Source organism: Larus michahellis, chromosome Z (genome assembly GCF_964199755.1).
Source record: "Larus michahellis chromosome Z, bLarMic1.1, whole genome shotgun sequence".
In the NCBI taxonomy this organism is placed as follows: domain Eukaryota; kingdom Metazoa; phylum Chordata; class Aves; order Charadriiformes; family Laridae; genus Larus; species Larus michahellis.
The window spans coordinates 76,522,162-76,546,747 of record NC_133930.1 but is presented as its reverse complement, the minus strand read 5'-3'; the positions used below and the strand labels follow the sequence as shown (position 1 = coordinate 76,546,747).

Here is a 24,586-nt window from a genome sequence, read left to right as displayed (position 1 = left end):
CTGTTCCAAGGCTTTGCTAAACTCAGGAACAGAAAATCATCATCTTGAAGTTGTTCAAGTCGATTCTTAATAGCGTTATTTTTTTTTCTGTTGACTTTTTATTCTAAGAAGAACCCTAGATCCAGTAAAATGGATATTTTTACTGATTAAACGTCAGTTTTATGTGTAACTTCATGCCAAACACCAGAATTAATTTCTTTGTTGTATTTTTGAGGTACTAAAACTTGAATTCTTAAGAATATGAATTGAGCATTGCAGATGAGTGATTTAAATCCTAATCTCTAAACAAGGAAATACTCTGCACAGCAAGATCAAAGTATACAAACCATCATATTGCAGTTGAAATTCATTTGGATTTCTGGGTTCCTGGATGAATTGCAGTTGACCTCCCATTTAGATACATAAATTATATACTGTGATGTTTGTATCATGATTTTGTTTTCTGTAAGAATGTTGCAAGTAGCGATTGGGGCAAAAATTGGTGATCATTTTTAATTTGTGCTGACACAAAAGTCACTGAAATCTTGCAAGTTTGTCAATCTGATAAATATTATTTGTCTCTCCTCTTCCAAGATTGCTGGATTGGTAAAATAACAAGACTTTTAAGGATATAGTGTATGTAACAGCCTCAGGAAAACTATACTCATATTTGCAAATAAGACTCCTTGTATCTGTTTCTCAGAGTATTTTCAACTCAGTGCATGGCACTTGATTTCTCTTTCTATAAAACCAACATTGTCTACTTTTATATTTTTTTTTTCACTTATGACTCTTACATTTGAGTTTTATTTAAGTTTTAGAGACCCTAGTAGAGCAGCTGAACACTAGGCTACTGACCTAGTGTCTACACTCAGGCCTGAGGTACAGACTATTTTGCAGGGTAACACATTTCTGAAACTAGGTAACATCTGTACCGTGTGCCATGTTTAGTCTGTCTTCCAAGGAAATAGTGTTACTGAGACATGACTTCAAGTTATAGTGCTACATTTGGAAAGGAATGGCTCTCCACAGTGCTCTCGGAAGTAATCTGAAAACCTTTTTGAGGAAAGCCCATCAAAAACAAGCAGAGACTTCCAAAGTCCCAATGAAGCAGTTTGAGAAATGAGATTTGACAGTGGTTTCTGTGGTAGATAGCTTGGCTCAGAAAAAAGAGCAGGGTATGCAGCCTTAAGCTTATCCTCAGCAAAACTTAGTTCCTGAAGAGAATGAAATCCTAATAAAGCAGAGCAAATAGGTTTTGGTACACTGACTAGTTGTTAGTCTATTACAGTATTGTTGTCACATTGATTTGCTGGAAAATCTCTAGAATGGCAAAAGCTTACTGAATCAAAGCAAAATTGTGCCTATATGGCTTTACAAAATAGTAACAGTTTAACTAAAAGAAAGTAATAATTCTGTGAAAGTATGATCTGACTTCTTTTAGGGGGGAAGGAAGAGATATGATTTACCTATCAAAGTGGGATTTGAATCAATATTCAGATAAAGGGAATATGCTTTTTAAAAGCTGCATTTAAAATGCATTTTACGTGCTTTCCTTTGTAAGAGAACTTTGTTTAGAGATGAATAACTTGTATGTGTGTAAGTTAATTGTGGTGTCTGCTGTGTCATTGTTTCAGAGAGCCCAAGCTGCATTGCATGCTGTGGATGCTGAGCAGCCTGGAAACCAGGTTACTGAAAGTGCTCTTGTTGCTGATGGTGGAGTCCCTCCAGATCAAGGTTCTGTTCTTCGAGTCATTGTTGAAAATCTTTTCTACCCTGTGACTTTAGAAATGCTGCATCAGGTAACGAGGATTGCTAAAAAAAAAAATAGTTAAAATATTTTTCAGTGTTGCCATTGTAAATCCATTAAATTTTAACTTTTTTTTTTTAAAGTACCTGTGGATCCTTAATTATTTGAGTGAGGACTGTCACTTTAAAGTGACTTGTTGCAATTTAGGAATCTAGGCTTGAATCAGTTTTGCACAAAAAAATTAATAGTGAACAGTCCATCTGTACTCAGATTTTCATGTTGTCTTTAACTTCTTTTAGTTCCTTGGTTTCTGTGGAAGCAGCAACAAACTTGAGGCGATACTCCTGATTTACATCCACACGATGAACTAGTGAAATACTGATTGTTATGAATTTGTGGATTAATATTTTAGCACTCTTTGTGTTGAGAAACTTTTCTAGTTTGTGTTATATTTTATGGTTTTATATTCACTTTTATAATTCCAGGCAAGTGATGTAATATGCAGGTATGGTTGCTTGGACAAATATTTTTTGATTATTCATCAACTGTTAGAACGCCATTTACTTTAACTACCTCTGAAAGCCTGGAATAGTGGTGGGCTATAGCTATGAAAGACATTACCATCAATCCTGCTAGGTGGTTGTGCTATGCTGTTGAAAACTATAAAGTTTAAAACAACAACTTTACAAGACTATTTCTTTGTGCCTGAAAGATTTGTCAATACTTTTTTCATATAGTGGAAAGGATTTCATACTTGAAGCATTTGTAACACTAGTAAATTTGTGCCATAAAAGACATTCCCCAAATATAAGTTCCTTAAATTAATGTGATTTAAAATAATTGGGATGTTTTCATAAGAACCTACAGTCCTGGAAGAAGATTTTTGCTGCTCTACAAACAATCTCAAACAATAGTTGATTGTTACCAATACTTTATCCTTTTACCTTTTAATATTTCCTCTTTCTTAGTATCTCCCCCCATGATACTGATTAACTAGTATACTAGTTGTCACTTTGATGTAGCAATTTGCCTGATCTAAACTTTTGTTTGTAGCTGAGTATTGTTCACTGATTATTGAGCTTGTGCAAATACTATGTCAAGTCTTTAGGACTATTAGTGTGCTCAGAATAACCTGAGAACAAGCGTCTGTGGTTATGGGAGTTGTACTAGTTTAATAGTGCAATAGCAACTCCTCGATCGAACCTTGTGTGGATTTTTTTTGGGGGGGGGGGGGGTGGGTTGTGTGTTTTTGTATGTTTGTTTTTTATAAGCGGGCAGTGGAAGAGAAAATTCATGTTAATTTACTTCGATTTGATTAATGTGTGCTTCAGTGCAGCAGAACTATATTTGCAGTCTTTGAATTGGCCAATGACCATCATTCACCCACTTTTGCAATGGTCTGGAAAACTAAGCAATATTTGAAAAGGGATCCTATTTGGAGTTCTTAACAAGGGGCCATCTCCTCTAATTAAAGCAGCACTTTGTGACTGATAGCTACAATATAACATTATTTTGTAAGTGTGGTAATGTTAATGGAAATTAAAATTTTCATTGGTAAGTATAGTTTCATAGGAATACTAGCAGGCAAACTGTCATCCAAACCTTCCATTGTATTTTGTAGTTAAAACTGCTTATCAAGAAACTAACACTTTGTTTACCACAATTCACCTTAAAATATTTATTATAGGATACTGAATATTCAGCTTTGTCTTGGGAGAAACAAAATTGATATATACAGTGGGTTTTTGGTTTAAAACCAAACAGGAATACATTTAATTCCATTATCTTAAAAAGATCTATTTAATCATGGATAAACATGGAAAAGCATACGTTCAGAAGCTCTATATACGCCTGTCTTAAGAGGAAGTGCTTTATGAAGAGGAAATCACTGGCTAATTTTAAATTGCTGTGAAAAAGGTTTCTGTTCTGTCTTCTACCACAAAATGATGACTGCAGCCTAAAAACCTTTTTCTGAGAGATTGAAAAATTGGGCACAAAGAATTAGGTCAGTGTGTCTTGTATCCATGATTCTAGGCCTAATAGGCTAGACAAAGATGCTTGTTCTTATCTCTGGCCTTTCTTTCCATTCCAGGCTTAATAGTTGTCTGGGGGGATCGTTCTGCTTTCCTGACTTTGCATCAATTCTAACAGTTTATTCTAAAAGTGTTAGTACTTCCCCAAAATCACCTTTCCTCTTCCACTGTTAATTTGGACATAGTTTTTGTGTACTTGCGTGGTATGTCATAGCTATACTTTTGTCCTAGGTCTTTGTAGACACCTTCTTGTAGTGCACACTCTCATTTTGAGTGTATATATATTTAATTTCAACGTTTTAAAATTTTTCTGCAATGTTTGTGTATGCAATAAATCAAATACCATTTAATTGTAAACTAGAGTGGTAGATCCCAAAGTAGGTCTTTGTCTTGCTTTTTTTCCTTCTTTGTCTTCTAGTTTGGACAGTGGGTCTGCTTAATTAATTTGCATATCAACTATTTAAGATGTATTTTTCGTCACCAAATTTGCAGAATTTATTTGAAGTACAGAATGTAAAGTTGGATATCTTGAAAGGCAGTTTGCAGTTCCCATCTCAACTGACTTGTGGAAGTCCATTTCTCAAACCTCATCTTTGATTATCCACAATTTCTCTGCAGACATTGGACAAATGCCTGTTTGGGCTGGCCTTCCCTACTCTTAGTTGAACAGTCATTGCTAAATTTTAAGGAAATTTTGTCCCTCTCCATCTTTTGTAGCTTCTTTTTTAATTTTTTTTTTTACCTGAAACAAAATTCTGAGTTCACTCAATTTCTGTTCTGTTCTCACAAAAGAAATAACTTTCTGAAATTTGTATGAAGTATTAAATGGTAGTTTTTAGTGTGCATGAATTATTCATTGTTTCTGAAAGTCCATGTTTTTCCTTCTCAGATTTTCTCTAGGTTTGGATTTGTTGTGAAGATTATCACCTTCACTAAGAACAATCAATTCCAAGCTTTGCTTGAGTATGCTGATCCAGGGAATGCATTTCATGCCAAAATGGTAAGTGCATTTTCTTGATGCACCCCAGGATGCCATTGGCCTTCTTGGCCACAAGGGCACATTGCTGCCTTTCAAACTAAATGGTATATTTTCAGTGAGGTTCAATACTAGGAGTGCTGCAGTTAAATACCCAGAGATTAAATGAATGTTACATGTTTTACTTGTTTGAATTTCAGTGAGAAATTTACGGTAACCAATGTTTTCACCTTAAACTTCTTAATTTCAGATGAGCTGTACCCTGATTTTTAAAATGCATGTTCTCAGTAATGAAGAGATTACTCACCAATTACATTCACATGCATAACAGAACTCAACTTAGAGAAGATTGATTTAATTTATTGACCATTACAAATAGAGTAGAATAGTAAGGAAAAAAACAACAGTAAACCTTCCCTGCACCCTTATTCCTTCTTCTCAGGCTCAGCTTCACTCCCAGCCCTTCTACCTCTTCCCACCGAGTGGCACAGGGGGATAGGGAACGGGGGTTGTGGTCAGTCCATAATACTTTGTCTCTGCAGCTCCTTTCTCCTCATACTGTTCTCCTGCTCCAGTGTGGGTCCTTCACATGGGATGCAGTCCTTCACAAACTGCTCCACATAGGTCCTTCCCACGGGCTGCAGTGTGGATATCTGCTCCACTGTGGAGCTCTGTGGGCTGCAGGGGGACAACCTGCACCACCATGATCTTCTCCAGAGCAATATCTACTCTGGCACCTGGGACTGCCTCCTCCTCTCCCTCCTTCTCTGACCTTGGTATCTGCAGGGTTGTTTTTCTCACATTTTTCTCACTCCTCTCTCTCCCAGCTGTTGCACAGTGTTTTCTAGCCTTTCTGAAACATGTTATCACGGAGGCACCACCAGTGTTCTGTCTGGCTCCGCTTTGGGCAACGGCAGATCTGTTTTGGAGCCTGCTGGAACTCACTCTGTCCAGCACAGGGCAGCCCCATATCTCTTCCCAGAGGGCTAGCAGCCCTCCCAGTACCAAAACCTTCCCATGTAAACCAAATACATTTTTTTTTCCAAAACAACTTTTAGAATTAGTTTCCTTATAATAGCTAAATATTTTATTTTCTAGAAAATGTTGTTAATTTCCTCAGTAGGGAGTAGTTTGATAATGAAATTGATAGCTGAGACCTCAAAGATTTTTGTAGAAGGGACAGCAGGGTTAAAAATCGTCACTTATATTTGAACTGTGAAGTAAAAAATAAAGATGGAAAATAAAATACTTCACTTACCTGAGACACTTCCTATTTCTCTTTAACCTATGTGGTCATCTCAGTATTAGTAAATAAATAAAATAAATTTAAAGTTCACATAGAAGGTATACAGAAGAATAGATTCTGCTAAGTGTTAAGTGGTATTTAGCATTTTTTTTTAAATTACTGAAAGACTAGAGTGAATGGAACGTCTACCCTACTTTTATTATTGAAGTTGACTTTATTCTTGGCCTCAAAATTAAAGGCACAGAATATTTTATCTATTGCTACTTGCACTTTAGTCCAGTAAGTAAATTCACTATGTGTTTTAGAGATTAAATATATATTGGAAATTAGTAAAGGTACTTGGGATTACAGCCTGTTTGTTAGCAACAGCATCTTTTCTTGAAGAACAATATTAATAATAAATTATACCTTATTAAAGATTTCACAGAAATTATAGTCTAGATTATAGTAAATAATTATAACAAACCAGTATCTTCTGAGTGAGTTTTTCCCCCTTCATCTATCATGATTCTTTTATGACTGGTATAGGCAGAAAATACTACTTCAGTGGTCTTTCTGAGCATAGCTGCTCTTGAAAAGATGGATTTTGTGGAATTGTTTATGTTGGAGAAGACCTCTAAGATCATCGAGTCCAACTGTAAACCTAACACTGCCAAGTCCACCACTAAACCATGTCCCTAAATGCCACATCTACACCTCTTTTAAATACCTCCAGGGATGGCGGCTCAACTGCTTCCCTGGGCAGCCCGGTGGAATGTTTGACAAAACTTTTGGTGAAGAAATTTTTCCTAGTACCCATCTAAACCTCTCCTGGCACAACTTGAGGACTCCTTCCACTTGTTACTTCGGAAAAGAGACCGACAACCCCCTTGCTATAGCCTCCTTTCAGGTAGTTGCAGCGAGCGATATGGTCTCCCCTCAACCTCTCCAGGCTGAACAACCACAGCTCCCTCAGCTGCTCCTCATAAAACTTGTTCTCCCTTCACTGTAAGGGGCAGTGCCTTACACTAAAAATTTCCAAATTAGTATCACTACTAGCATCTGATATTGTGTGTTGAGTGGAAGACAGGTAAGAGTAGAAGCACAGCTAGAAAGACAAATCATGTTTAAAGCTATGTTTTGTCCATTGGCAAAAGGTGACATAATACTTACTAATTTGTGGACTACACTAGAACTCCACACGGGATGTTTAGGTAAGGATAGTGGCAGTATAATTGTCTGCTTGGTGTTTAAAAGCAACACTTTAAAAACAGAAGATGAATTTCTATTTGGATACAATTGGGAGGTGAAAATAAACTTAGAGCGGTGGCTGCCACTATGTGTTTTGTTTCTGAAAATGTAATTATTTTTCTTCAGGCTCTGGATGGCCAAAATATCTACTCTACATGCTGCACTCTGCATGTTGATTTCTCCAGGTTAACTAGCCTAAAGGTAAAGTACAACAATGACAAAAGTAGAGATTTCACTCGCTTTGACCTTCCTTCTGGTAGTGGCCAACCATTCTTGGAACCATCCATGCCTCCTGCTTATGGTAAGAAACCTTGACTCCTAGTGATAAATATACAAAAAGATCATTGTACTTTTTATGCTGCATTTATGCTCTGGCTTCATATCAGGTTCATAGAAATGTTTGTGTACATTTCTGTTTGTTAGATCCAGTAAAGTTTGTATGGAAAGCAGAAAGTCCTAGTCAAGATAGATGAATATCTGAAACTGTAACATGAGGAATGCTCTTGGGCAAATTCAAAGTGTTGTCAAAAAGCTACATTTGTAAAATGCTGTGAAATTATATCATTGGTACAGGTAGTATAATAAATGTTGCACATCAGAACAGTCAATGGCAGTCATCCAAAATTGACACCGGCTGCCTAAAGCTGCTTGAATATAAGCATTTTAAGGGTGTTAGCTCTTACGTGTTATTTTTGAATACCTGCCTGCTGTAACAAACAAAACCATATGAAACTTAGAAATACTATAGTTACTTATGTATGTTGAGAAGTCACCTTCTAAAATATAAAATTTTAGAAATTTTCTTGAATTTTAGAAGTCAGTTCCAGGGCATAGAGGTGACAGTGTCTATTTGAAGCCACACTGGAGAAGCCTTTTTGGCGTAAATAGCTCAGGCATGCTCATTTGATCAACTTTGGTAATAACTGCGAATCACCAAACAGATTAACCTGAAGACCCTGCAGAAGTGCTCACAATGCAATTTGAGTGATTTTTAGCTATTTTTCTTTCTCTCTTATGACAGCCATTAGCAATAATATGCAGCAAAGAACTCTCTCAGCTGTTGAATAGGTACCTAAGTGCCATCCAATTGGTTAGAACAGTAGCAAGGGCTGGGAATAATTCTCTTTTTCCCTTTAGTTTTCTGTGATAGCTAAGGCAGATACTGGGTTTGCTTTGGTTGTTTGGACAGTTGGTTTTGGTGTCTTAGATTAGAGTAAGAAAATGAGTCGAACTCACCACTTTCTTGATTGATTTTGCTGGTCCCGTTAAAGCAGGCAGTACATTTATGTAATGTACAACCATCTTTATAATTTTTTTGAGGATTTGCCATACAGCATCATGGAAGTGTGCTGTTATAAATCTGATAAGTTCTGATTAATTGAAAGTTGCAATGTCAATGAAAGGGGAAAGTACAATTAGAGTAGATTAACGACAAACTTGCTTGTAGGGCAGAGATAACATTGTACGTGTGCTTTTGGAGGATAACACATGAACACTTCTCCTTTTCATTCCCCCTCACTCTTCCAAGCATGTCTTTGCTAGCAATCTTGTTTTCAGATTGAACAACTACTTTAATAGTTAGAACAGCAGAGGTGCTGGTGTAAACAAGAGTCTGGTATCTGTATCCAAATTTGTAGTACAGTCACAGTGAAGCAGCTGCATAGGTATTTTTCTTTTTAAAAAAAAAATAGCTGTAGACTCGGAGAAGTATGCTTCTAGCCTTTCTGTCAGTGGTAACGTCGTGCATGTGTTGCCATAGGCATGTTCTGATAGTCCTCAGATGCATGACATGAGGAAAAGAAGCTGGGAGTCATGTCAGCACTTACACTTCCTATATTGTTAATAATGGATGTAGTTTTGTTGGAGAATTATAACATAAAGCACGTAACTACCAGAATAATACATCCATTTTTTCAGTAGGCTTGAAATTATCTTAATAGCAAAAGTGAGCTGCTCTTGAAACTTGATGTTTTTTTCTCTTCTTTTTTCCTTTTGTTTTATTTTTGGTGGTAAAGATACTGCACTATAAAGAAGCAGATTTTGTGAATGTTTTGCATTTACAGAGTTCCCACACCCAGCATAAGCAGAGATACATAAATTAGCTTGCTTTGAAAGCTAGTGGCTAGCCAAGCTGTGAAGCAAATGATTTTACACATAAAAAAATGCAACAAAGAATTCCAGATCTTTCTGCGTTAGCTCCGTTTGACAAGTTTTACATGCCTGATTTTGGTATCAGTGTGCAGCATGCAGGTCTTACTTTGCAGAACAAAAGCGCTTTATCTATTTCTTCATTAATGTTTCCATTATCATTCTTGGATTGTGAATAACTGATTAATACCTGTATTGCCAGAACTTGTCAGTATAATGCACCAGTGCGTGCATTTCAAGAAGACAATGACTTGCTTTGGTGTGATAAATGTATTCGGTTGTTTGTACAAAAGGCCCTTTGTTGCTACAGATAAGAGGAGGTATAATGTGATGCAGTATTCATGAATACTTGATCTGTGGTGTCTCTTTCATTTGTACAGATACTTATGGTATCACCCCTGTCAATAACCATCTGTTATTGAATGTAGCTATTTTAGTTAATGGTGGAGGTTTGAGTAGTAGGAGAGATATATTGCAAGGCTTGCAGGATGTATTTGCTGGTTATACGTGCCATGTTTAAAAAATATAGTGTGCTAACATATGGAAGAATCCACAGCTCAAGCTTGTGTCTAACTGCCTCTTAGAACGCAAGTTTGTGTGCCGCCCTGGGCAGCGCTTAACTCTATGTGCTAATGTGAAAATCACTGAGCTATCTTTGAGGCTGGTACTCACTGTATGTTGATACTCCAAATCTGTTTAATGCTTGTGATTGCCAGGAGAACCATAAAAACCACTGGTTATTTATGAAGTAATACAAGCTGAAAAAGCACATCTCCTTATAAAAGAAAAATACATGTAGAATCATATAATGGTTCGGGATAGAAGGGACATTAAAGATCATCTAGTTCCAACGCCCCTGCCATGGGCAGGGACACCTCCCACTAGACCAGGCTGCTCAAAGCCCCATCCAGCTTGGCCTTGAACACCTCCAGGGATGGGGCATCCACAACTTCCCTGGGAAAACTTCCCTGTTCCAGTGCCTCACCACCCTCACAGTCAAGAGTTTCTTTCTAATATCTAATCTAAATCTCCCCTCTTTCATTTTAAAACTGTTACCCCTTGTCCTGTTGCTACACTCCCTGATCAAGAGTCCCTCCCCATCTTTCCTGTAGGCCCCCTTTAGGTACTGGAAGGCCACTATAAGGTCTCCCTGGAGCCTTCTATTCTCCAGGCTGAACAACCCCAACTCTCTCAGCCTGTCTTCATAGCAGAGGTGCTCCAGCCCTACGATCATCTTCGTGGCCCTCCTCTGGACCTGCTCCAACAGGTCCATGTTCTTCTTGTGCTGAGGACTGCAAAGCTGGACACAGTACTCCAGGTGGGGTCTCACAAGAGCAGAGTAGAGGGGCAGAATCACCTCCCTCAACCTGCTGGCCACACTTCTTTTAATGCAGCCCAGGATGTTGTTGGTTTTGTGGGCTGTAAGCGTGCCTTGCCTGCTCATGTCCAGCTTCTCATCCACCAGCATCCCCAAGTCCTTCTCCTCAGGGCTGCTCTCAATCCATTCTCTGCCCAGCCTGTATTTGTGTTTGGGATTGCCCTGACCCAGGTGCAGGAGCTTGCACTTGGCCTGGTTTGAACTTCATGAGGTTGGCATGGGCCCACCTCTCAAGCCTGTCCCGGTCCCTCTGTATGCATCTCAATAGCTAGTAACTAAATGCAGAACCTCGGCTTTGTTGTAGTTGTTTGTATTATTTAGCCCATACAGGTTTTAGAAATATCTAGGAAATAGTTGCATCTCATCATTGCAAAATGTCTTTGAGTGTACTTACTTCCAGAATTTCTAGAATCTATTCTAAAACCTGTTGAACATTGCACCACAGGTGTCTTAACTTTAATGGATACTAATCTATTCTGTGCTTTCCTATTCAAACTTGTCTAAATTACATTTTACCCTGACTTCATTTTAGAGAGGGACTTAAGGCTGATCAGAATATTTGCCTTCAGAATTGGATGAAAATTATCTTTGTAAAACATAAAATCTTGGATTTTGAGATTTTTTTAACCCAAGCGTTTTATAAAATATGTAATCATGGACCGAAGTCAGAATAGCAACACTGGAAGCTGATTCTCATTACTGAAGTCTCTTCTGTTTTCTAAAAATTTTAAAATCTGTTTTAATTAGATGTGTCTGTTTTCTCTAGGCACCCAAAATATCATCTTCCCATCATATTCAGGGGCTGTTGGGTTTGTCCCAGCTGTGGGCTTTGCTCAAGGTGCTGGTAAGTTTCTATTGTCTAAAAACGTGGTATTTGCATTTGGGGCTAGTGGTCTATCTGAATACACCTGCATTCAGAGCAAATTGTTTTAAAATATATATAATAGTTAGAACATAATGTTTGTTTGAGTCATTCTGATTCTCTTTCTCATATTGTTCAGTAAAATTACTTTCTGTGATAAAAAACATATGCTGATGTAGCTTATTGTTTAATAAGTGAAGAAATTAAATGTTGTGATAAAGATTACCTGCAAGAGAAGAAACTAAGCATCTGTTTTTCCAACAATCATAAGACATCAGTGACGACATTCAAAGCTAACGCAGGAGGTCTCCCCTTTTCTGGCTATAAAATTAGAAATAAATAGTCTTTTAGACTCAGTGATCTTTTCCTTTCTAGCACAGGATAAAATTTCGGGCTACATTATTTTTCTTCTTTCTTGGGCTGCATTTTTGTCCCCTTTTGTTTGGGTCTGTTGGCGTAGCTGAATATTTCTTTATCGCCAGAGGGGAGGGGTTTCCTGCTTTATTGGTCAGGTACTAGAAATAACTAAATTCCTTAAAAGTGTTTTTTAATTGAATATTGATGTTTTTGCCAAACATAACCTGCTTTTGTTTTTTAAAATGTCTTTTCCAGTTTGAGATGTCAAGTGATCCTATTAATACCTTTCCACGTCTTTCAGTTCCAGTTGTTCCTGGAGCATTTGGTTCTCCTGCAGTCATCTCATCTGCACCGTCCGAACACATGACTGCTCCTAGTGCTACTGGGGTTCCAGGAAACTCTGTTTTACTAGTCAGCAACCTCAACTCTGAAGTAAGTTTGATTGGTGGAACTGATGCAAGTATGAACTTGTACCAACTGCCAGAATCCTTCTTGCAAGTTGACAGTCACTGAAAGAGTAAGAGAGGAAATCTCTATGCTGGTAATATAAAAAGAGGACATCTCTATTCTTCTTTGAGATAGTTTGCAATATTGATGAGATCTAAAAATTCCAGTCAGCAGTGAAAATCTTCCCATGCAATTTACTTTGGGAAACGTATGTTAGCAGTGTAGCTAGTAACTACAGAAAAGCCTACGGTCAGACATGAAAAATGTTTGAAGAGGTAAACAACATATATTATGACTAAACTTACTGGTATCTCTGTTAATATGACTCCTCTGCATGCTATTTTATCATTAGAGAAGACAAAGAATTTTTCATTTGCTACAAAACACGAGGAGTTAAAGAAACAAGAGGGAAGAGAAAAGGAGATAAAAGCATACCAAATCAAGTACCTTTCAAAACACTCATAGGATCTTTCTAGTTTTGCAACTTTTCCCACGTTGGAGTAGAAAAACACAGGTGCACTTTGCTATTGACATCCCTGTAAATCCATTTTTAAAAGTTAATAAATACACATGTTCACTTTACATAGTACCACACAGATTTTTTTTCTTTTTTTGATATTTTGGCAGTAAAATTGCTAAGGACAACTTGGATAGTTATTTTTATAGTGGAAATGATATGGAGTGTTCTATAAGCTTAGTCCTGTTACTCAAATATTATACGTTGATCTGTGCTTAATTTAAAGCAATGTACATATCTTTAAAAAATAAAAATCAAGTTTTACCAAGACCATGACACTCAAAACACAATTCTACTTGACTGTTGACAAGCAGTTCTGTTACAGCAATGTAAAATTCTTGTTTTACACACTCATTAGATTCACTTAACCATAAAACTGATAAAATTAGGAGTTACTGGCAAAATGGAAGTTATCTTCTTATTATCGAGGCTTAAAAATCTGTTGACTAGTTGCTTTGATTTTTAAGTAATTGCTGTGTTTTTGCTTTTGTACTAATATCTGAATACCACAGTAAGCATCAAAAGAAACAGCTGCAGATTAGGACTGTAAGACAAGTAACTTTTTTCTTTTATTTGTTAACATATCTTATCAGTTAATTTCTGATGATTGCTGTGGATGTGCTTTCCACAGCTGATTCTTCACAATGATTCTCTTGAGTCTTAAAAGAGTGTGGTTTTCAAGAATAAGCCTGCGTGAAGCATAGATCAAAGCTATTTTTAGGATGTTGCTGCTTTACTTAATACTAATATCTAAGAAGTTGTCATGTAGAACTTTGTGCTGCATTGCATAATACAACAGAAATGCATTAAAAAATGCTCAACTTCTTAAAAGGTAAAAAATAAGAATGCACAACAATAATTGGTTGAAATATAAATTGTTGTAAATACATTTCTTGGCAACTGTGTAACACTTGTTCTTCAGTAGTGGTTTTCTGAGCCTTGTCACTTCTTTTTCTGGGTATAGAAAATCTGTTTGATCTTATTTCAATTTATATTTCTCCCCTGTTACAGGGTTTCAGTGTGCATTTGAACATTCTGTCATGACTTTTTAAATTAGCTCTCTTAGTAGAAATATTGCAGTCTCATTTGGTTAAGAAGTTTATTTAAATAAACTCTATGCTGAATTAGAATATTTGGGCCAGAAGGATAAACTCTAGAAGCATTTAAATTTTACATTGGTAGCAGTTGTTCCTTATTACTAAATGCTGATGATAAAATGGTATGGGCTTACACTTAGGCTGCAGTATCTTCTGTTTTTAAATAATTTAGTTTGGTACACATTTCAAATGTTGTGAGCTTAGAGGTAATAGGGCCAGAGAGTGTGAGTAGTGCTTCAGATACCCAGGTATTTTTCATACTCATTACTGGCAAAACCTTTGCCTCAGCTGAATAAAATTTGGCTGCCAATTATCATCTTTGGTGCTTGAGGAGCTTGGTACACAAGGATCTAATTAAAAACCACTGAAGACAAATTATTTCTTTCAATATTTAGCTTTCAGTTCACAGATTCTAATAGAACACAATTTAAGTGCCACTTTCTATATATTTCATATATAAACAGTTAAATGGTATGTGTATCACTTCAGTGTGTCGTGGTCATATGCAGAGACGGGGACAAAACTGAAGACAAAAACATATTTTGAAGCAACTGTTTTTAGTTTTGTAGGTGTAGTCTGCTGTTTAGAAAATATAAAGGTGTTCTTGAATGCTCTTTTCTCTTTCCGGTTTAGCAAATGTCTTTCATTTTTCAGGGAATGAACTGCTAGCTTGGAAAGAATAAGTTCAACTAATTAAGCCACTTTAAAATGTTAATAACTTCTGCAGCATGACAGAATGAGTCTTGCGTGATGAAAATGCATGAGCTGAAGTGTTAGCTTGTTTAAATATCTTATATGTGCGTAGAAAATATATATTAACAAGAATGCTATACACTAGTTATTGCAGGGAATGGCTTTTGGAAAGACATGTTTATGTATTAGTGTGCAGTATCTCTTCCATTCTTTTTGTTCACCACGCACTTATGGAACAGATTTCTTTATTTGCATGGCTTTAAAAATAATATACTCATTTTATCATTTAAACAGGCCATCACACCAGATGGACTTTTCATCCTATTTGGTAAGATATGTCAAATATACCTTTAGAAACTGCAGGGCTAGTATTTTTTTTTTATTTATCTGACACATGCTGGTTAATGCAAGCTCCATTCTTCTGTCCTTGTCCAAAAAACACACAAGAGAATGTGCTGGTTTCAAAATGACAATAATTTGAGTCGATAGTTGTAGGCCACAGGGTACCAAAAAGGCAAAAAGTTCACAGTGTCAGAAGAATTTCAGTATGTTGTCCAATTTGTTTACTTCAAAAAATGGGAAAGCAAAGCAAGATGAAAAAACAAAGATTGCATCAGAGGAAATGGAGTACAGAATTGGCACATACGCTAGTTGCAGAGGACAATGATTGTTGGCATACTAATGTTTTAGTATGCTTCTGTTAAGAGGACTTTAACACTGTTGGACTATTCAACAGCTGAACATAAACATGTAGTTTTATGACTAAGATCCTGGGTTTTTTCCCCCATTTCTGAGCCTCAAAAAATAATACGCAAACTTTAAAGCTCTCCTTCATACTAATACTCTAACCAAACTGTTTAATGCAGTGATTATTCTTTGTAACACTAATGTTAGTCAAAAGAATCAGACTTGGCCTTGTGCTATTTGTATTAATGCTCTGGACAAATTTCCGTTCTGTATTTTCACAGGTGTGTATGGTGATGTGCATCGTGTGAAGATCATGTTCAAGAAAAAAGAAAATGCTTTGGTTCAGATGGCAGATGCAAACCAGGCTCAATTAGGTACTGATTTTTAAGCCACAGTTATGCTTCTAACTAGCATGAGTGTGATATAGATGAGGAATTTGCCATCTGTCAGTGACAAGCATAAACAAATTAAATCCATCATTGTGATGCTTTACCTCATACCAACTTTTCCTTGTATATCTCAATCACGATCTGTTAGCTTTCATGTAAGTGGTTTGAAAAAAAAAAAAATATCCTGTGAGTCTCAATCTAGTAAATATTAGAATTAAAACATCATACAGTTTTCCTGTAGTTTATCTTAATACATCATACAGTTTTCCTGTAGTTTATCCTATATCTAGCTATTGAAGAATAATCAGCTGCTCTTCATTGAAGTGCTGCTTTGCATTTTTGTTGCATTTAGACTGAAAGTTATATTACATCCTTATACATGTTTTAAATATAATGTTATGACATAGCCCACCTAATAGACATGGAAGTTGCAGTTTAAATTCAGAATGTGAAATCTGACGCTAAATAGAAGGCAATATTAGTATTCAGAGAATCCTTTTTTTTCTTCCCCTCCCTCTATTCCTGTTCAAATTGTATTTCCACTGGTTAGCTATCAACTACTTGAACGGACAGAGGCTTTATGGAAGGGTCCTTCGTACTACTTTTTCAAAACATCGGACCGTTCAACTTCCTTGTGAGGGGCAAGAGGGCCAAGAACTGACAAAGGACTATAGCAATAGCCCTTTACATCGCTTTAAGAAGCCTGGCTCTAAGAGCTACCAAAATATCTTTCCCCCATGTGACACGCTGCATCTTGCCAACATCCCGTGAGTATCTACATGTGTGATCTTCTTGGAATGATGTTTTTTAGGTTTTTTTGTAACTTAAGTTTTTTTAGTTTTGGGGTTTTTTTATTTTGTAACTTAAGTTGCAAAGTCTGACATAAGGTTTAAATTTCCTTGGCCTTTTATGGTTTCCTGAGAATTTATCTCATTCTGCTGTGTAATTAACAGTAAGTGAAGCCTTTAACTGTCACTTTTTTATTGTTACCAAAGAGGATAACTGATTGAATGCTCTTCTTTATGAATTTTAATACAGTTTACATTTTCTTGAGAATATGCTTTTGTTTTTCACATATTAAGCCCTGTGTTATAAACTTTTGCAAAGACTAAAGACACGGTTTTTTACATAATGTACTGGAGTTACATTACATCAAGTTCATCATTGGCATTGTTATTTAATGTAGATGCAGTTTTTAATCATTCTAAAGAATAGTCATTTAATCATTGTAAAGAATAGAATAGTTTTTAAAGAATAGCTTCTATAGAATTCAGACCTCTTACACACAGGGGAAGTTGTTTTTTTTTTTTTTAAAAAAAGTATGAAGAAGCATGTTCTTTAAAACTGAAACAACCTTTTTTCCTGTCTAGAGTATTGTCTACAATGTATGGAGTGACAACTAAACATAAGTTTTACAAACTTCTTTGGAGCAGCAGTTGTGCAGGGAGGGAAAAGGGAAAATGATGGAATTTTGTCCAAATAAAGTAAAAAAAACCAACCAAACAAAAAAAACCCCAAAAATAAAAACAAAACAAAACAAAAAACCAAACCAAAACAAAAAGACACTTAGAAAATGCCTCTTTGAGTAAAACAGAACACTTCCAAAACTGAAAATATGTGAAGCACACTCACAGTAACTACAAGATGAAAAGTATTTCTGAAGGTACCAGTTAAGATCTTAAGTGATTTTTTTCTTTTTTTTTTTTTTCAATCTGAATTTAACTGAGGGGGAAATGGGGGAGGATGAAGAGGGGTAGAGTGTATCTGAAATATTTTTGTAGCACAGTGTGGTGCTAAATCTTAGTGTCAAAGACAAGATGTTTGGGATAAAGTGTTGACACGGCTTGAGTTGGTGTAGATAGTTTTTGCTGTTCAAATTTAATTTAGAAGACAGAATTGAGATTTTTTTGTCCTATTGCAGAACTCTGTATTCTCTTACAAGTTGAGAGGGTTTTGTTTTGGTTCTGTTTGTTTGGTCTTTTTTCAAATAGGCCTTCTGTTACTGTTGATTATCTGAAGAACCTTTTTGCAAGTGCAGGATCTACTGTGAAAGCCTTCAGATTCTTACCGTAAGTTCTCTTGTAAAAGTGCTGAGCAAGCTTTCATCCTGGAATATGGCTAATTGCTTTTTTGGCAAATTCCACGTGTGTATAACTATAGGCAATATTCCATATGTATATCTCTATAGGCAAAAGCTGTATAGCTATGACAATTTTTATGATAATTCTAATCATTAAATTCTAAATGGAATACTATGTTAGCAAAATTAAATGAAAAATATTCAGCCTTCTGACAAATTCCACCTATGTTCATACTCGCTTGAAAGAAATACAAGCTGTGTATATGTAAAATACCAGGTAAAAGATGACAATGAATATGCTGTAACATCCATTAAGGTTGCTTGGCAGCATTATTTTAGCATAATCATTACTGCTAGAATAATCCCATTGATATGGACAATGCGCGTGTTTCTCAGAGGTCTTCAAGCCTTATTTTGACCCTGTTTTTTGAAGTGCAGTGTAATGGAAGAATGCCACAGCAGCAGGCCATTGATCTGCAAAATTTGTATAGTTTTGTTAATTCCTCATTTTAGCAGATACATAAATAGTTCTGATTCTTTCACTGTGCAGGAGTTTAGTGTGTGTGATGTGGCTGAAAAAAACCTTGTGTCATTTTCTGTGTTGGCTAGTGCAATGAAAATTTGGTTAGGATTAATAATGTTTTTTATTATACTTCAGGAAAGATTCCAAAATGGCTCTTATCCGCCTGGCCTGTGTGGAAGAAGCACTTCACGCTCTCATTGAGCTTCACAATTATGACCTTGGAGACAACCATCACCTCCGGGTTTCCTTCTCAAGATGTTCAATGTGACTTTCCTGTGAATTCTCCTTTTCAGGCTGCATCACAGTCTTAGTAAAATCTTCAAAGAGAGGCTGGAACAGCTGCATCCAGCTCTGTCTCTTAAGAGAAAAGGCTCATTCATATCCAAAGAATTAAGTGATGATATTTTCTGATTTTAGCTGCCAGTATGTGATCAAAGTTTATTATTCATCCATAGAAAGATTATTCTGTAAAATTGTCTTAGCAACAATCTTTATTATGAAATTTCCTACTTAACATTATGTTTTGAGAACATCCTTTTAGCTTTTTTTCGAAATCAACCTTACAAAACATTTTGGAGTGCTTGTACAATATACCAAACAGAGTATTTCTAACAAAATGGTAAATCTACTCTAGACAGATTAAACATTAGTTTGAATGTGAAGTAGTGCTTGGGTTTCCTGAAGAAAAGCAAGTGTTGACTGTGAGTGTCCTCTAAATAGTATTTATGCTACCAGGGTGTGTGGTGATACTTTGGCAAATCTTTACAAATAACTTTTTAAAAAAAACAAACAAACAAACAAACAAAAAAAAACAACAAAACAAACCAAACAGTCTGTGCTGTTCATATGGGTTAAATTATTAGAGAAAAGGCAGTGCCTTCTCTCTGTTGAGTAAGAGATATTTTACATGGTATCAGACTTAGCTTCACTTAACCATGGACCGGAAATTTGAAGTCTTATTTTTTACTATGAATTGATGTTGTATAATAGTACTTTGGAGAAAATAAGACAAGAAAATAGTCCTGATTTCAAAGAATTTTTTTACATTTCTTTAAAGAGTGAAATGTTTATAATCTTATAGAAAAATATTTAGATCTGTGATGGTTTGACAAGTTTTTAAGAAGTTATTTTTGTTAAGGTCATCTTTGGGGGCAGAAAAATTAAACTTCAAGGGTTTTTTGTACCACTATAATGTCTATTACTTAAATTACTGTGTATTTACTTATTTTCTGATTATGTGCCTTACTATGTGCTTATGATACAATAGCTTAGAGTTTTATCTGAAGTATCTTGAAAAATATATTGTAGGGGTTGTGAAAATTGTCATCTTCATCTTTTTGGAAATGTTCTCCTTGATACTTCAAAATATTTTTTTCATTAAGTAAAACTCTGAATTCTAGTCTTTTGTGGTTTGGTATAGAGACTGGATAGAGGTGGGAATGAGGTTTAACGCATTGCATAATCATGTAGAGATTCTTTTAATTTACCTGGTTGCAGTTTTCTGGTTCCAGTAGTGGACTGAAAAAAATTCACACCCAGAAAAATGAGCTAAATACAACTTACATAGAAAGACTAAACAGCAAATTTACTCCAGTTTTTTGACTTCATCCAACTTGTTGAGAGACGTTCACTGTATCAGAATATTCACTTCTGGGTTTCTGCATTTTTCTCTCAGTATTAAACTTCATGTACTAAAAAGCTATCATTCTTTCCTTTGTAAGTATGAAAAATTGTTTGATACTGAATGTCCATTTCTCTTTGGAGAATGAGCTGAGCTGCAGTTAGTTTTGCTGTTGAAAGTACGTATGAACTTCAGTAACTTCTGATTGTATTTTAAAAACTTAAATTTCATTTTAAGAGATTTTTCTTTATAGTGTTTACTGAACCACCTTTTAAGGAGCTTTCAGTTAGCAGCAACAGAGAACTTGTGAAATCTCCATCTTGGAAATTTAACTGGACAATTCTCTGAGCAACTGCTTGAAGTTGGTCCTAATCTGAGTGAGAGGTAGAATCAAGGCCACCAGATGTTCCTTTCCAACCTACATCATTGCAATAATCTGTAGAATAATCCCACTGGAGATTTCACAAGTTCTCTGTTCTCACGGTTCCAATGTTTGACTGCCCTCGTCGTGAATTTTTTTCCCTAATAGGTAATTAGGCTTAAAAGATACAGCTTCCCATGTCTGCCTTTTGTCCTGTTAACTGTATAACTCCCAAGAAGATTCTGGCTCCATCTTCTCTATACTGTGGCCTTAAGTTGTTAAAGATAGGTTCATTGTTTCTTTAGTGTAAGTTCTTAATTTCTGTTTAAGTCATTTGTGAAGTACGTGGTAATGTGCATAGTGTAACCTGTAACTTGTACTCTAAAACACTAGTGGTTATAATGTGACTACAGGTACTGGAAATGGTTGAGCGTAGAGTTCTCTGCCTTTGTATATGTAAAGTCCACAAATCAGCTCTGGGTTACCTCTAGCTCCATTTATTTGGTGGATGCACACTTGGTTCAAAGTGTAGTAAGGCCTTTTTAGTAACCCAGGAGCAGTTTAGTGCCTTTTCAAATTACCTGTAACTTGTTGCATAATGGTAAAACGTTTGCTTCTTTGAATTTCTTCAAATGTCTTCAAACATCAAAACAAGTTTCTGAAACTTTGATTCATAATTTGACTTGGTTGCCTTGTCTGCCTGTCCTTTCAGTTGCACTTTTTTTGTGCATTGATTGATTGATTTATATGCCCAAGATATTCCATATATATAAGGCGATTTGCCTGCATATGACTTTTCTGGTTACAGATGGCAAATCTGTGTTGGTATGCTGAGAAAACTATTTGCCTTTATTGATAATACTACCAGCGTGGTTTGTGTGACCAAATATCTTGTGCATCTCTGATTCATCTCAGTGGGAAAGTGGTGAGTTCTTTTTTTATAAGGGATATGGACCTACTGCTTGTCACTGTATACTGTTAGCTCATTCTGCTCTTTTTCAAATGAGAGGTCAATTGCTTAACAAAAAGCATTGTTTTGCCTTTTCCTTTTGCCCTGGTACATTGTTAAGCAGAGCAGAACTAGCAGACTTAGTGCTGTTACTGTTAGCTGAAAGGATATTGGTCAGATTGCACAGAATTTTTCCTTTAAATTATCTTCTAATAGCCGCCTGAAGATTTCTTTGCGGTATACAAGACTGTTTGCCTGCTCTGTTCAAAGCAAATCCTAACAGTTCAGAATTGTGAATTATTTCAAGAAAGAATGGAAAGTTTCTGAGGTATTTAACTGCAGGATTTTATTGTGGGGGGGATAGAGGACAGGGACAAAATTGGACCAAAGTTTATGTGCCTTCAGTAGTTTTACGTGTAGGGTTTTTTCATATCTATTGCTGTCTTAAGTATAATAAATACTTTTTTTTTTTCCCCTGGAAATTGTATATCTATATTGTTAAAAGTGAATGTTGTCCACTAATTATACAAGAAGTGAATTACAGCTGTTTCAATATAGATTTAATTATCCTTCTGCTTTTACCATTGTGTTTTTTTCTATTGTACTGCAATATGAAGGAATCCAAGCATAACCCACATATTTCCAACTCTGAATAGTAATAACAAGCTGTGCCTGGAGCAGTCCCAAAGAAATGAAATGCTGACGTAGTTGAAGGTCCTTGGTAGATGAAGAAAGCTTTTACCTTAGTAGACTAATGTTATCACTGTAAGCATTTTTACAGTTCTTGGAAACTGTGTGTTATTTATGAGTGGGAAGCTACCACTTTTGTACTTAGTTCATTTTAAGCACTTTCTAATTCTTTTTGAATATGTTATCCACTTTCTGCAAAAGTTCACCCTAAAACTGCATCAGCACAAGACAAAGGTTGCTAACCAAGCAGATTCTTGCATTGGAACATCACCTCACTCTTTGACCAAAGACCGACTGCTCCGGTTTTACTGAGACATTTTGTGGAAAACCTTTGTTTTCTCTCATGCTCCTTTCTGATGGGAAGACCCAGTGCAAAGTGGCCTTTACTTGAGACTACTATTGGTGGATGAAACACCATGGAAAATGAGATCATAATGTGAACCAAATGGTATGAGATAAGGCAAAGGGTTAATGGACTACTTTTAGTACTGTATTCAAGACACACAAAGCATGGCTAAGAATTGCTGTCATTCCCTCATTTTACATGATCTGTTCATAAAAGTTCCCTTTCAGTTTATAAAAATGTTCATCTAACACAAGAATATACTGTAAATATTTTTAACATCATGTTTCATGCTTTGGGTTTTTTTTTAAACCTGGCAAAAAGTGTTTTCGGGAACAAATGGAAGTGTAAAATGTTTTTATATAAAAAAACCACAAATGTCTTGTATATTTTAATAAGCAACAGCTTTCATTTGTAAAGCATCTGTGGTGTTGCATAAAAGGGATTCCATGTCTGTTGAGATGACTTAAAACTGAAAAGATGTAATATTAAAGAAACCTATTTTCTGACTGTGTAGTGCATAGTTAATTTGATTTTGTTTATGCTGCAATATATTCTGTTTCTTTTAGGTTAGTGTATTTGCTGATTACTTGTTACTATACCTAACTCTTTTCCTAACTCTAGTTGTTGTAGCATGCCTTTTAATAAATGTCATTACAGCTCTACTCTCTTAAATCTTCCAGTGTTCTTGTCTGTTGCTTTGGTGGGTTTTTTTTTTTTCTTATAATTGTGCAGCTAATCCCTTATTTTCTGGTGGGTTTTTTTTCTTGGTTTTGTTTGTTTGTTTTTTTTCTTTTGCTTAGATGGCCATGTATGCTAAAGTGTTTTGTATCAAAAGTATTTTAAGAGGACTAATGTGTATCTTCAACAACAGTTGAAGTTCAGGAGCACCTAAACTTTCCCCTGAACAGGGTAGAAATTTTCAGTAGGATGGAAATCTATTCTACAACACTGAGCCAATACAGCAGCTGAAGACTGCTCATACTTTGAGACAGGGATGAGACTTCAAGCCTTGGGACCTCATTAATGAGAGTTCTTTTATTTTCTCTTTCAGCATGCTGTACTCTTTTCTAGCCTTAGGATTCAAGTTTGAATCATTTATGCAAAGATTTAAAAAAATGTGAATAGTAGCTGAAAAAGATGGTCTGCTTTCAGCTTCCTGTTTCTTAGCTTTCTTGATGATTGTTTTTCTTTCATACTCTTCTGCTTGTCCTTCTGTGTGTTACACAACACAGACTCTCTTATTCTTGCATCCAAAATTCAGGTTGACGGTAAAGCAATAGGCACAAGTATGCGGTGATGTGGGGAGTGTAGTGCTCTTTCTGAGCTAAAATTCTCAGCCAACCTGGCAAGGATTTAACTGTCTGTCACAGAGTTCCAGCCTAGCAGATCTTGAAGAATCTGAAGTCTCATACATGTACTTAATGACTGCCTGTGTCTCCAGGCTAGGACTACAGCACTGAGTAAATCTAGTGTAAACTATACTATTACCAACCTATCAACGTAGATGCTTTTGTAGGCAAAAAAATCTAATTCCGTTTAGACTGGATTGCAGCTTTCAGCAAAACACTTATTCTCCAAAGGCTATATATGTAGTCCCGAAGTGTGAATATTGATTTTGCCCTTGATACTTAAATATTTGAAGAGCATTCTGGAGAAAATGCTAGCTTTTCATGGCCAAAATCGTACACAGACACACACACACCCCCATCTGCCTGAGGCAGTGTGGTAGGAGAACAGAATTCTTAGCTGTCACCTTCTCTCCTTCCTCCTTAACCAAAAACCAAATCCCATCTCAAGTTCTTGTCTGCCATTGTTGTGCCCCTGGAATATAATGACAAGCAATTATTTTTTGCTAAGTAGTTAATATAAGTGTCTATCTCGGAAAGTGAAAAATCACTTTTAAATAGCATGGATATAAATTTTTTTGATAGCAGAATTTGTTCTGTTACTTACAAGCTGAAACACAAAGGGCAGTAACTGGTGAATTTGCCAACAGGTAAGATCTCATATGGTTTGGCTCCATCCCAAAATATTACTCTACAGTCCCAGTGCTCACCTGTTTACAGAGCTGGAAACAAGATAATGTATGTTTTAAAAATAAAATAGAAGTCCCCTCTTGCATTTTCTTAAGTGCGTTTGGCTATTTGGCCTTGAGTGCTTCAGAGTGTAGCAGGTGAGTACAAGGATGTCCAAACAAAAGATATGAAAGTGGAAGTCGTGGTAGAGT

The 24,586-nt window shown here is 36.0% G+C and overlaps 1 protein-coding gene across 5 annotated transcripts in view; it reads left to right on the top strand.

The window, feature by feature from the left end:
• The window catches only part of PTBP3 (polypyrimidine tract binding protein 3), a 47,062-nt gene extending 24,197 nt beyond the window's left edge, over positions 1 to 22,865 (top strand). For all 5 annotated transcript variants that reach the window (XM_074570385.1, XM_074570387.1, XM_074570386.1 and 2 more), the window contains 10 exons: positions 1,617 to 1,781; positions 4,652 to 4,762; positions 7,341 to 7,515; positions 11,507 to 11,584; positions 12,261 to 12,391; positions 15,008 to 15,041; positions 15,682 to 15,774; positions 16,340 to 16,556; positions 17,781 to 17,858; positions 18,528 to 22,865. In XM_074570385.1, the coding sequence (XP_074426486.1) occupies positions 1,617 to 1,781; positions 4,652 to 4,762; positions 7,341 to 7,515; positions 11,507 to 11,584; positions 12,261 to 12,391; positions 15,008 to 15,041; positions 15,682 to 15,774; positions 16,340 to 16,556; positions 17,781 to 17,858; positions 18,528 to 18,660 (1,215 nt within the window). In that variant the 3' untranslated portion in view covers positions 18,661 to 22,865. The remainder of the gene's footprint in view (positions 1 to 1,616; positions 1,782 to 4,651; positions 4,763 to 7,340; positions 7,516 to 11,506; positions 11,585 to 12,260; positions 12,392 to 15,007; positions 15,042 to 15,681; positions 15,775 to 16,339; positions 16,557 to 17,780; positions 17,859 to 18,527) is intronic.
• The last annotated feature ends 1,721 nt before the right edge of the window (positions 22,866 to 24,586 follow it).